At 41.2% G+C, this 14,778-nt stretch overlaps 1 protein-coding gene across 2 annotated transcripts in view; it reads left to right on the top strand.

The window, feature by feature from the left end:
* Nucleotides 1-9,044: 9,044 nt before the first annotated feature.
* The window catches only part of LOC139452128 (glycerol-3-phosphate acyltransferase 1, mitochondrial-like), a 40,161-nt gene continuing 34,427 nt past the window's right edge, over nt 9,045-14,778 (top strand). Inside the window, exons 1-4 of one of the 2 annotated variants that reach the window (XM_071233454.1) lie at nt 9,045-9,118; nt 12,124-12,236; nt 13,771-13,884; nt 14,255-14,325. In XM_071233454.1, coding sequence (XP_071089555.1) covers nt 12,138-12,236; nt 13,771-13,884; nt 14,255-14,325 — 284 coding nt within the window. In that variant the 5' untranslated portion in view covers nt 9,045-9,118; nt 12,124-12,137. Of the gene's footprint in view, nt 9,119-9,743; nt 10,248-12,123; nt 12,237-13,770; nt 13,885-14,254; nt 14,326-14,778 lie in introns of those variants that run through there. The other variant, XM_071233453.1, reaches the window with a different exon arrangement.

The following is a 14,778-nucleotide window of genomic DNA, read 5'->3' as shown; positions in this document are numbered from 1 at the left end:
ACTGATATGATGCAACTTTGAGGTTTTCATTTGTATGCTTAACTCGACCCGCTGTAGTTTGAGATTTAACGAGAGATCGATCAAATGAGGATCGGGTGGTCAAGTTTGTCTACCTGTGTATACTTGAAACCCGGCGGCGTAAGTCATTGCGTGTACTACCAGTCGCTGATTTATTTGATCGAATACATTAGAATGCCGTAATTCGGCATCACTGATGACTCATTCAAAGTAACACCTCCTTGGTCTAGTGGATAGAGCCTCTGTCCGGAAAGCGGAACATCGGGGTCCGAACCCCATCTGCGTCATACCAAAATATGTTAAAAAGATGCTACTTCTTGTTACCTTGCCTGGTGCTCGGCAGTAAGGGTCTAAAACAAGGACTGGTCGACTCGAAGTCTGTATACTGTGTCTGCGTGGGGTCTTCATGTGGGTTCCCGAGGATAGGATCTCAATAGGCAAACGCTATTAAACCGGCATAAGTCTGTGGATTCCGGGGTAGATTTGGTCCCCAGCAATGATTGTCTTTAGAGCCTGCTAAAATAAACCAGTGATCAGGCTCGGTGACTTGAATGATGGGTGCAGAAAACACATTCTTGCCCGGAATCCGCACAGAGTGAGTGAGTGAGTGACTTGTGTTTTAAGCCGCTTTCAGCAGCATGTTACTTATCACACGGTGTGTCAGCTGCATCTAGGGGAACACCCTAAGTGATGCAGGTCTTAGATGTTTATCACTTTGGTAAAACCAAATTTAGAAACATCATGCACACGAACCGGGATTCGAATCCGCGATAACTGTGGCGTTTTAATCGACAAGGACTCGTGTGCCCCCAATCACGGAAGTGTTATAACAAGACGCATATCTGATAACAAGAAAAAAGGTAGAACCGATATCAAATCATTGCAGAGTCGAGTTAACAACTTATCAGTTTTGCATTCCAACATACACTGCCGGGCTATAGAAAGTGAACATCCATGTTCGATGGTGGCTAAAAATGAAACAAGGAGAAATAGTTATTCGATGTTGATGTATTTGATACGGGTATCATAATCAATATCTCACGTGGTCAGGTCGTCTCAAGGAACATGGGATAACAGTACACACTAATGAGCGGTCTTTCATTGCCCTGGAGATATATTTGAGTCCTAACACGACAGGCATACACCCCCATAGCCTTTCTCACAGTCCCCAGAGAATATATTAAAATTGAACACAATCAAGTCTAGATTGCCTCAGTATTGACCTGGGCTCGAGTTTGATTTTACTTTATATTTTGTTAATATATATCTTTAAATAGTTATATGACTAAATAGGAGTCTTTGTTTGTAGTTTACCGCTGCACTCATCAATAGTCGAGTGATGTGGCGGCAAACGTTAGTCAAACATCCTCGCTATGAGAACCCGTGCACTGGGTGGTGTGTGCGGTGCACACGAACTCTCTATCTCACGGGAGTCCACTTGGAGATGGATCTGCGTTCTATGTCTGTGTTAATGGTTATCGTGATCGTTCTGATTAACTAGACACGTTTCTAAGTTTATATATATTCATCTTTGTAACAGATAAGTGGTGATGACTGCACACACTAGACCAGAAAGTAAACGTCGACAGTGATGGATCGGGATGTCGGTCACTCCAGAAACAACCTCCGCCATTAGCAGGCCATTGCTCTCTGTTCAGATTATTGACGGATTTCTTCTCTCAAAACATTCGATCTCCTCTCTCTGATTGCTGGAGATTTAACGAGCGCTTCTAGTTCCTAACGATTTTCCATTATTTTAGGATGTATTAGACTTTGTAGTGAGTGTTTGTTTTTTATATAATATTTGTATATAATATCACTGCTGTGTATGTAAGTGTGTGTATATGAGTGTGTATGTTAGTGTGTATGTATGTTAGTGAGTGTATGTGTGTATGAGAGAGTATGTATTTGTGTGTAAGTGCGCATGTGTGTGTGTGCATGTGTGTGTGAGTGAGTGTATTCCTGAGAGTGTGAATGTGAGAGTGTATGTGAGTGCGTGTGCGTGTGTATGTATGTGAGTGCGTGTGTGTGGGTGTTTATGTGGTGTTTGCGTGTGTGTGTATATATGTGAGTGTGTGTGTGAGTACGTGTATGCGTGAGTGTGTGTGTGTATGTGAGTGCGTGTGTGTGTGTGTGATTGGATGTGAGTGTGTATGTGAGTGTTTGCGTGTCAGTGTGAGTGTATGTGTATGTGTGTGTATGTGAGTGCGTGTCTGTATGTGAATTTGTGTGTGAGGTGTTTGTGTGTGTATGTTAGTGTGTATGTGAGTGTGTGTGTGTGAGAGAGAGAGAGAGAGTGCTTGTGTTTATGTGAGTGTTTGCGTGTGGGTGTATGTGGATATGTATGTGTGTGTATGTGAGTGCGTGTCTGTATGTGAATTTGTGTGTTTGATTGTGTGTGTATGTGAGTGCGAATGTGTATGTGAATGTTTGTGTGAGTGCGTGTGTTTATGTGAGTGCGTGCGTGTGTATGTGAGTGCGTGCGTGTGTATGTGTGTGGGTGCGTGCATGTGTATGTGAGTGCGTGCGTGTGTATGTGTATGTGTGTGGGTGCGTGTGAGTGAGTTCGTGTGTCTGTGTAAGTGTGTGTGTATGTGTGTGGGTGCGTGTGAGTGAGTTCGTGTGTCTGTGTAAGTGTGTCTGTATATGAGTGTGTATGTGTGTGGGTGCGTTTGTGTGGGTTCGTGTGTCTGTGTAAGTGTGTCTGTATGTGAGTGTGTATGTGTGTGGGTGCGTGTGTGTTTATGTGAGTGCGTGCGTGCGTGTGTGTGTGGGTGCGTGTGAGTGAGTTCGTGTGTCTGTGTAAGTGTGTGTGTGTATGTGTGTGGGTGCGTGTGAGTGAGTTCGTGTGTCTGTGTAAGTGTGTCTGTATGTGAGTGTGTATGTGTTTGGGTGCGTGTGTGTGTATGTGAGTGCGTGCGTGCGTGTGTGTGTGGGTGCGTGTGAGTGAGTTCGTGTGTCTGTGTAAGTGTGTCTGTATATGAGTGTGTATGTGTGTGGGTGCGTGTGAATGAGTTAGTGTGTCTGTGTAAGTGTGTCTGTATATGAGTGTGTATGTGTGTGGGTGCGTGTGTGTGTATGTGAGTGCGTGCGTGCGTGGGTGTGTATATGTGTGTGGGTGCGTGTGTGTGAGTTCGTGTGTCTGTGTAAGTGTGTTTGGATGTGTAGGAAGCCAGATATTATAGGCCAGACCACGTCCGCCCGGTCGATTTAGTCGCCTCTTACGACCAGCTGGGACCCGGAACCTACACAATTTAGAGATTGTGTAGACAACTTAATAAAGACTTTGAATATCTTTGGCTGACATAAATAAACGTATACAGAAACTAGTAACATGTGAGTAATGGTAACATTATCAATCAATAACGGTGTGTGCCATTTGAGTTTCATTGATTACGGGAGTTAGAACATACAGCAAGTGAGGGTGGAGTAGGGGTACAGTCGGGGGCACGTGTATTCTTAGCTGAACTTCATTTCAATTGCTCATACGTCTGCTATGTGACAGTCGCTAACTGCCAAATTACTATTATTTTCACTGCTAATTTGCCTTTAACGTCAATGGAATAACGCGGATAAAAGAGACTGGTTATTCTCTGGCGTTGACGATTTATATTTCATATCTACCAATTATTATCCGATTCAAATATAGGAAAACATGTAATTTGTAAACCCGGAAAAAGGGTTAATAAGACGGGTGTGAAGTGATTAATCGAAGATTCGATGAATTGCAATTGTTCATGGCCTGATGTCAGGTCAAAGGGGACAAGTCCAAATACCAGATGACATCGATACGTCACACAACACTATCAGTTGACATCGATACGTCATACAACACTATCAGTTGACATCGATACGTCATACAACACTATCAGTTGACATCGATACGTCACACAACACTATCAGTTGACACTGATACGTCACACAACACTATCAGTTGACATCGATACGTCACACAACACTATCAGTTGACATTGATACATCACACAACACTATCAGTTGACATCGATACGTCATACAACACTATCAGTTGACATTGATACGTCATACAACACTATCAGTTGACATCGATACGTCACACAACACTATCAGTTGACATTGATACGTCACACAACACTATCAGTTGACATCGATACGTCATACAACACTATCAGTTGACATCGATAAGTCACACAACACTATCAGTTGACATCGATACGTCACACAACACTATCAGTTGACATCGATACGTCACACAACACTATCAGTTGACATTGATACGTCATACAACACTATCAGTTGACATCGATACGTCACACAACACTATCAGTTGACATCGATACGTCACACAACACTATCAGTTGACATTGATACGTCACACAACACTATCAGTTGACATCGATACCTCGGACAACACTATCGGTTGACATCGATACGTCACACAACACTATCAGTTGACATCGATACGTCACACAACACTATCAGTTGACATCGATACCTCGTAAAACACTATCAGTTGACATCGATACCTCGGACAACACAATGAGTTGCCATCGATACGTCACACAACAATATCAGTTGACATGGATAAGTCACACAACACTATCAGTTGACATCGATACGTCACACAACACTATCAGTTGACATCGATACGTCATATAACAATGTCGATAGTTTCCTATTTGAGTATGTAATCTGATATCCATGTGCAAAACGTCATATCATGCAAAAATAAGAACTCACTTCGGCCCGTGTCCGATTCCCAACATGGGTACATTGCGAAAACGGGCAGTTTCTGCTAACTATTCTAGCAATACCACGGCGGGGGACACTGGAAATGGAATTAGCACGTTGTACCCATGTTAAGAATCTACCCCGGGCCTGTACGGTCTGGGATGCGGTTGAGGTGGCTGAGGTGGCTGTGGTCGTCCTTTCACGTAGGGGGCGCAGGGGGATGCAGCGATCTAGGGGTGGGTGGTGGGTGGGGGTGAGGTGGGGGATTACTCTTGGTCGTCCCAACCTTGGCCGATCACGTGTTGACCCCTGCCGTTGAAACCGACCCCATAGCCTTGTGATGGTGCTGGGCGCGACATCCAAAACCCTGGCTACAGATGATTCCTCTGCCTGCAAGCGGCCTATGGCGTTGTTTCTTTGGCATGTTGTTGAACTGTCACTGTTCGATTGACGCAGATGCCAGGCAATCAAAAACCCTGCACTTTAATACCGTTCATAATGCTGCTGCATGTGTAGTGCTTGCAGCTACATGCCCCTTTTGTTAATGCACTGGGTGCGTTTGTTTCCGAATCGTACGTGTTTCCGACTAATGGTTTGCATATCCTTGTTGTGATCATTTTGATCCGGGAAATTTGTCACTGACACTATAACACATCAATCCTCTTCATTTTGTACCTCTAGGTTTGCTGAAAAATGTTTATGGCCAAAAATATCAGTATTGCGTTTCTTTTTTTGAAGAATATAAAATGGTTTTATTCAAGAGATTACATGAAACACATAAAAAATAGGAAAATACACCTTGTATGCCCTGTAAACAACCGAAGTGATCACATGACGACATATTCCATGGAGATGATATATTTCCTGGATCCTGTCTGGCCTAAGGGGCGCAACTCTGCACATTACATTATGGCGCTTAAGACGATGATCTACCCGTATACCCTATTGGAGTTTGGGTTCACGGCATCTCTGTGTTGTGAAACATACATTGTCAAACTTCAAGCTGAAATATTGCTGACGTAACTTACTATACTAACCCACTTCACCTTATACCCAGGCGACGATCGGGATTGGGCATCAGACTTGGCTGATGCATGTCATCGTATCCCAATTGCGTCCATCGATCTTCATGACGTCAATCACTGGATTATCTGGTCCAGTCTCGATTATTTACAGACAGACGTCATATAGCTCAGTGTGGCATTAAACAACAAACAAACTTATATACATAGGCGTCCTTGTGTGAAGGTATACGGTATGTCAGTTGCGTTATCAGTCAGTTAACACGTCCGATCGTTTCAAGATAACGCAGCAGAGTTTTCATAATAATGTATAAAGGTCGCGTGTTCTTCCCCGACCCCAGTGAAGTCATCGCAGCAGCATTGCAAGTTATCATTAGATTGTATGACAAAGGGGGACAATGGGCTGTGGAATATTGACTGGCAGCTGACATGCCCTTTGACCTTGCTGACCGGATGCTACCTAAACTTAATGTAGGATGTGCCTCAACACGGTTGACATTTTATTCTTTTCAAGGAACACAAACGTTGTACGTCCTATGCGACAGCAGCAATACAACAGACGCACGCGTGTTCGTACAATCAACCTGTATAATTAACACTTCTATTAATACTGCAATCGCTAGCATGACATCACAGTTCGCGTAACTAGCCCTGTGATCATACAGCCGTATTTAATATTTATCGTACTTATATTTATCATAATTACAAACACTATACCAAAGCTACAATTATCGTACTAATTCTCCTGCTATTTCTACATCTATACTTCTACTTTCAAAACTACATCGTTTTTCTGCAACCACTTGAATTACTACCACTACATCTACTACCACCACTACAACTACTACCACTGCATCTACTACCACAGCCAGCACCGCTGGAATGTTGTCGAGTTCAGCGTTAAACAACAAACAAACAAACTACGACTTTTAACATTGCCACCACCACCACCACCACCACTACTACTACTACTATTGCAGACTCGGGAAGATCTACTACTACTACTACTACTACTACTACTTCTACTGCAGACTCGTGAAGATCTGGGTGACTAACGGGAACGGGTGTCAGGCTCGCTGACTTGGTTGATGCATGTAATCATATCCCAATTGATGCTTAGGATGTCAATCACTGGACCTCACAGACCTCCGTCATTTAGCTAGAATATTGCTGAGTGCGGAGTTTAACACAAACCAACTACCGCTATAACTGCAACCACTGTACTACTACCACCACCACGTATACATCCTGTCAGAGGGTTCGCGTGATTCGCAGCATCGGAAAGGCAAAGACAATGCCTGCCCAGGGTACTGTCACGGAGTTAGATGTTAATCGCAGTGGACGGCTGCATGCTTCCGTCGCACTGTCACGCCAATCCGCAGACGTCCCTGTGACCCATGCTGGGGACACGTGCACAGAAGGAGGAATGTACGAATAAGGATATAAACACAGGCAACTGAAGTGCACGTGAACGGTAAGAATTCACATGGCATAAAACCGATTCTTGAAGGACACACCAAAATCTATAGAGGTGCTGGGGCCAGCTAATATCTGGCCATATTTGTTGTTCGTGCTCTCGTGCAGCAATATTCCAGTTACGAGGACAACAGTCAGTAAATAATCGAGTCTGGGCCAGACAATCCAGTGATTGACATGAGCATCGATCCACGCAATTAGGATACGATGACATGCGTCAGCCAAGTCACCAAGGCTGAACACCCGATCCAGCTAGTCGCCTCTTACAAGCATGGTCGTCGCCTTTTACGACAAGCAGGGTTGCTGAAATCCTATTCTACCCTGGATCTTCCAGTGGAGTAAGGTGTAAAGTCGCGTTATTGCATTAATATAATGATGTGTGTGAGTGCGTGTGTGCGTGCGTGCGTGCGAGTCCGGACTATTGCTGCAAGCCCATGCAGTGAGATACCTTAACGCACTTTAACATGCACTGCACGCACTCAGGCACGTTATACCGACAACGGACCTGTCACTCCTTGTTTTATCTCTAAACTAAACACCAAGCGCCATGCAGGTTTAACCTATTTCGGTATGACGCGGCCAGGGATCGAACCCGGCTCTGGGCCAGACAAAGCACGATGACGGAACGTATAATTCAGCGCCGTCGAGTTCGAGTTATCCAAAGTGCGCAAACATCCATTAACGCAAAAAACATATTTTTGTAAATTCTTATAAAATAAGAAAGTCAATAATAAGAACTTCGAGAGACTGCTGGAGTGATCATTAAGATGAAAAAGCAGTCGACAACTACGCGAAACCCGTGACATCGTTCAGAATGTCAACAATAATATCTTCACAGACTGCTTAATTAATCATTAGCGCAACTTTAGACAACTACACGAAATCAATGTCATCGTTAATTCGTCAACAACAATAACCACACCGACTGCCGATGTAATTATTAATACAACACACACCTGTGGACAACAATAGACGAAATCACTGGCAGGGTTGAGCACTACAATAGAACACGTGGTCAGCCTTTCTATGACAACCAATGAAAACAGACGTGCGTTAGAGGGAGAGTCAGTGAATGAGTATGACAATTTTATGAATAACAACTTCTTTAATAGTGTAAAAAGGGAACGTTTCGGTATAGATCCTTATACCGTTGTCAAGCAAGACTGAATGAGGGACATAGTACAGATATATAAAGTAGGTAGTAGTTACTTACTTCTAAGTAATGCCTATCAAACAATTTGAATGAGTATGGTTTTACGCAGCAATATTCCAGCAATATCACGACGGAGGACACCAGAAATGGGCTTCACACACAAGGCTACCTACCCTACCGCCCTAATTTCCTCAGTTCGACACATTTTGGGGTATTCATTCGTCCTAATAGTATAGCGTTGGCGTCCGTTTATTCAATACAATTACAATATTTGAATTATTTCTATTTTTAATTGTGAATCCAAATGTATATGGATAAAGGTTGCCAATTTTCAAACAACCGTTTTAAAAAGTGCACATATATATTCAGTATATACATAGTTCAATCTTTTAGAGAAATACGAAAACAAAATACAAAATTGACTCATTGACAGCCAGCTATAGACAGGCATATATATATATATATATATATATATATATATATATATATATATATCCACCAGTCAGCTGTCACGTACAGATCGATGCCCCATATCAGCCCGTGTCATACGTGTTGATGAAATATATTACCACCCACGTTATCCCTCTTCTACTGTATAATTAATTACGTCATACCGTTACTCGTACATCTCTCCTCGAAGCTTTGATCTTTCTGTTGACCCGACCAGTTGTTGGCCGACAGGCCTGATGTTTTTGAACCTTGTAACAAAATACTATACAAAGGTGTAAACAGTTAATAGGTTTGTTGCTTTTTACTCCAATAATTTGCTCAATCTGTTTGATTCGAGTCTGGGTATTTTCACTATAACGTTTGGTCATGTTTGACTGTCGCCTTTTCGCGCCTTTAATAGATGTTTTACGGCATGCATGCAAATGTGTTAACACAATGTTGTTATTGATTTATTAAACGATTGGTCCTTATATTTTAATACTACATTGTGTAAAGATAAATATGCTATTTTGTGAATTCTCAAATAAACCACCGACATTCTTTCTATTGTGAAGTTAAATATAGATCTAGCTGGAAATGCTTCTAATACGCAAGATAAAGGCTTCATCTAGACTGATTATTAATTGATTGCATAACATATATTTACTATCTAAGGTTTCAGAATTCAAATCTTTCAGTATTTATGATACTTTACCTTAGAAGACATAATTTATCTTTTTTGTTATAAACATTTTATTGTCATTTTTTACTTTAAATTTGGAACAAAGACTGGAATCAGTCTAAAACGACGCCTTTTCACGCTTGCTTGTCGTATGATGTAAACCCGACAAGTATTTGAAACGGAGATTTCGATTGGTTGATGTTTCCCAGTTGACCAATCGTGTGCTAGATTACATGATCCTTGATAAACACATTATAATCAGCAGACAACATTATGGATACACGTGCTATCTGAAGGGTGCAAACAAAGTTCATACAATCGGGCTCCTTAAATATCAGTCAGTTTGAATCAACAAATTTTCTTTCGTGTTTAGGATCGACAAGGAAAACTTCTGTGTCAGTGGATAGTTGCTTTTGCTTCATTGCGCTGTGAGAGGGTGATGCAAAAACACGACTTTCGAGAATCATTCTTTCAATGTCAGTAAAACGATGATGACTTTGGTGGAATCACCGGAACATTTACCGGCAGACTGAGTCTGTATCTGTTTGTTATTTAGTGCAGGTGTCATGCCACAAGTACATGTGTCTGGAAATTAAGCTTACTGGGCCGATGTTGCGTGGAGAAAGCTGTCGAAATCGATGGAGAAAAGAGGTCTTGTTTTCACGAAATTCCACAGGGCCACAGATGTTTATTGATATGCCGAAAATTCTGTAGGGTTAATGAACAACCAACCATTTCTCTGTATTTGTGATGAGAGGTATGTAAACACTGATCGTATTGTATGTAGCCTGTAGTTCGTACATAGGCCTACTTGCTGACAGGCCTATGTAATTATTGATAACAGGGACACTTTATACCAGTACATTGAATTGTTTTAGTCAATCAATTACTTTGTCATGATCGGACAACATATATCATACTGAACATATGAAATTATTAGTGTATAAGTACTATATCATGTATATAATCCGCATTTTGATGCTTGAGTGCATTCACTGCTACAGTAATATCTGTATGAGTTGAATGTTGTGAGATGCAAAACCTGCTGTTTTCACAACAAATCTGTCTACAAATGGTCTACTAAAAGTCAGTACACTTTCTTGGATCATTTGGAACAAATGCAACCATGGTAACATACGTGCTATTATTACAACTATTCATGTCAATTCTGTGAAAGTAATTTCAAGAATGTTGAATCGATCATTGGCTATTCGCCATGATTCATCATGATTAATTGATGCTAATGTCAGTTAATAGGTTTAAAAGACTGCTTATACAAAGTGTTCCACATATCTCTACCTGAACACCTGCCTTTGGTTAATTAAATACCAGCACTATTATTGACAAGTCAGTAAATGAGCAATCTGAGGAGTTACAATTGCTTGCTGGGTACCTGTTATCTGCTCTTCCTGCAAGGTTATTATTTGGGGGGAAACTGACAACAGAACAGTGAGAGCTGCTTCATGCCGCAGTCAGCAATATTCTGGCCATATTCTCAACTAGGGTCATGTTGTCAACAAACGCCATTGGGGCCATACCTTATTTGTCAGCATCAACCACAACATCCGTAAGCCAATGATAAATTATATTGTTAAGATAGGTCATAACACTACAAATCCTTATCTTCGTGAGTCTTCACATCCTGCTTTGTGGATCAGGACCCTGTTTAGTGATAGCTCCTTTATCTTATGCTAAATACCCTGGACCCTATCGCTAGCCTCGTTTTAAAATCAGACTGGCACCAGACTATAAATAGCTGTCCACTCAAATGTCTCTCATGGGCAAGAGAAATTCAGTGCTAAGTTACAGATAGGAGATGATGTGGAGATGATGAAGTCACTTCTGAAGCCAAGCTATGGGGATCCCTGGATAATTGAGGATGGAAAAGCATGGATACTAAAAACATATTCCAGTCTGTGAATTAAGCCACTAGCCTGAAGCCCGAGTCAAGTAACATTTCTTTCAGTATTGTAAGCTTGAAATAGATAAAGATAAGTGTGAAATGACACCAGATACGCCACGGCATAAGGTTGCCCACTGATTGTTATTTATACCAGATAGTACACATCCCGTGGGCATCCTGGGTTGAATAAAGCCCCTATTTACCTCTGCTTGAAAGAGGAGATGACTTAATAGATTTGTTAGTGACTTGGTTGATTGCGTGTCCTGGTACCCCAGTGATGTAAAATGTTGCTTATAATATCAATCACTGGATTGTCTGGTTCAGACTGAGATTATGTATAGGCTGCTGTCATATAGCTATAGGGGCGGTCTGGTAGCCTAGTGGTAAAAGCATTTGCTCGTCACACCGAAGACCTGTGTTCGATTCACGACATGGGTACAATGTGTGAAGCCCATTTCTGGAGTCCGCTGCCTTGGTATTGCTGGAATATTGCTAAAAGCGGCATGAAACCATACTCACTCACTCACTCATATAGCTAGAATATTGCTAAGTGCGGCGTTAAGCAACAAACAAACATACATAAACAAAACATAGTTTAAGATGATCGTTTTGGTAATTCTTTGCTGGATGTGTTCTGATGTATGCACCGCCGTGATATTGCTGGGATATTGCTAAAAGCGGCGTAAAACCACACTCACTCACTCACTCTGATGTATGCTATTTTTTGCAGAGGTTGAGGCTACAATGGGAAGTCGACACAATTCAGGCCCACTGAACGGCCCTGGCCAGGGGAGAAGGATGCCGAAGAGGAGACACCGTTTGAAAGGATCTTACTTTGAACAAGTGAGTCATTAAATAGAAATTATTGGCTGAGTTTTGTTTTGCCAAATGATTTGCAACCATGTTTGTTCACATAGGCGCTCACACTTCAGGAATGTTTTTGGGTTTGTTAGGCAATAGCTGTTAGATTTACATGATCATGTAGGCACTGCATGTTATTCATCATGTTCATGCTGATGTATGTAGGGAATGGACTCAGAGTAGTTCATGCAGGGTTCATTTGCATATATATTGGATCAGGATCCTAAGTTGATCAGACTGGTTGTCACATCGATAACTCTAGATGTTATGATAAATACCAATTATGTCAGTAAAATATACACACATAGATAGATTGCCCAACACTTAGAGGACTAGATAAGCTGCGCTTTTGCCTAAGAAACACACAATTATTCACCGTAAACCAATAAAGTTTGAGTTGTTTATATTCAGATGTGCTTGAAATAATCCAACGAAATGATTGTATAATCATGATAATAACACTGTGCTTAATTACTCAATGTAGCTTGTGTACTTAAATGTCACTTGCATATTTTTATTTCCTGTTCGAAAGCAGATGTCTCATATACATGAGCTCTACAGCAGTGAATGATGTGACAAAGTGTTATTGTAACCTTGACATGTAATAGCTGTGAGCCTATGTGACATGTGACAACCTTGGGGCATCACATGGACAGATGCAAATTAGAAGTCACATTAAACATAATTTTATGCAGAATAATGGTTAAAATGTCTACTCATTGGCTTGAAAATACATAATCATGATAATAGACTAGACCCAAAGGGTTAAAAATATACAATCTCATTAAAATCAGATCTAAGTTCTTGCTGCCGCTAAACAAAGATCTGAGGACATCCCATTACGGGTCACGTCAGAACAACCTATTGCGAACTTTGACCGACCACTGAAACAAATAACAAGAAGTCGATATCAGCCAATGAGAAAGCAGCTTTCTCGAGCTTTACAGCACTCGTTTCAACCTGGCAACTTCCATTTCAGACCGCTTGAAAAATATGTTGACACAGTTCTCGATTATAATTTTGAAAACTGAACTATAGAACAATCCGGAATGTCTAATATATGGTTATGATTGTATGGCAGTGCTTCCCATGTACCGTGCAACTCCTCCTCCGTTAAAATGTTTATCCTACAGAAGCGAGAGACAGACGCTAATTTTGATGGAATCAGTCGAATACCCCGTTTTAAAGTTTAGAAAACACATTTCGACTGTCACTTTCATGATCTGGTAAGTGACGCTTTGATTGGTCGGATGAAAGGTCGTTCTGACATGACCCGTAATGGGATGTCCTCAGAACTTTGTTTAATGATAGCGAGAACTAAGATCTGATTTCAATGAGATTGAAAAATATATTGAATACCCAAAGAAAACTATCGATACTTAAGTATGCCTGAAGTGAATAATAAGTTGTGAGTAAATACTGCATCTAAAGTACCCTAACCTTGGGGAGGGTTTATGGAGTATTTGGAAATGTGTAGCTGTTTCCATTGTATGTGACACGCCATGTTGTATTTCAGTACAACACTAGCATCATAGCTGCCTTCAAGTCTGTGCCATCATTTCGCCCCGATCAGTTCAAGGTCCATCGACCAATGATGGGGCAGTGCTGCAGTTGTCTCCCTTCCAGCAGGGTCAGATTTACTTGACTATCTTTTCATTGCATCATTTGACAATTTATATCTGATTGAGGAAACCTGTCATAACAAAGGAATTTCCATTCAGTGAAGGATACTTTAAGAGCAAGCTCTTTTACATTTTCTCTAACATGTTTTATGGATCAAGGTCGGAAGACAATTCGCATTTCACAAATAGTAGACTGGTAGTGAAAAAACTTGTTTTTGCTTTTGGATCCAGTACATGGATGAAGAAAACTTTGAATGTTAAACATGTTTAAAGATATTACATTCCATATTAGGAATTATGAAATGCATGAGGAGCAACTCCAGTATTTCAGACACAGGTGAGCGTGAATGTAGAGCCTGGTTTGTTTTCCACTTACAGAGAGATCTGATTAGTGAGAGAATATGTGAAGAGGGAATCAGGAACATATTTGATGTGAGAACTGAGCTGGGGTAAGTGTTGTTGAATCACTGTTGTCATGTAGTGTTCTCCAGTCAGTGGTAGAAACTAGCAAATGTAGTCCACTAGTCCTTATAATGATAACATATTGCAAAACCCTTACACATGGCAAATTTCTTCTAGTCCGTATGACACCTTAACTACTGGGCACTTTGGCAAGGGCTTACAGGACTAGTGCCAATAACGCTGACAGTGGAAGTATGCTGAATGAACTGGATGACTGAGCAGGATAAATACATAGCATCTAGCGTAGTTTAGTTCTGAACTGCTTACCATTATTATGAATCACAGTGTTCATTGTGACCCATTAGATGTGATTTCTCAGCATCATAGACATGATAGGGAAGAACAAATTTCAAGATCTCTGATGTCTCTTAAATTTGTAATACGCTTTCCCAGACCGTTTCTTTTGTGCTTTCTGCCCAAAATGTATTGACACACACACT

This window comes from Haliotis cracherodii, unplaced genomic scaffold (assembly GCF_022045235.1).
Source record: "Haliotis cracherodii isolate W230 unplaced genomic scaffold, xgHalCrac1.p SCAF_9, whole genome shotgun sequence".
Taxonomy (NCBI): Eukaryota; Metazoa; Mollusca; class Gastropoda; order Lepetellida; family Haliotidae; genus Haliotis; species Haliotis cracherodii.
Note: the sequence above shows the minus strand (reverse complement) of the source record. Positions and strands in the feature narration are given on the sequence as shown.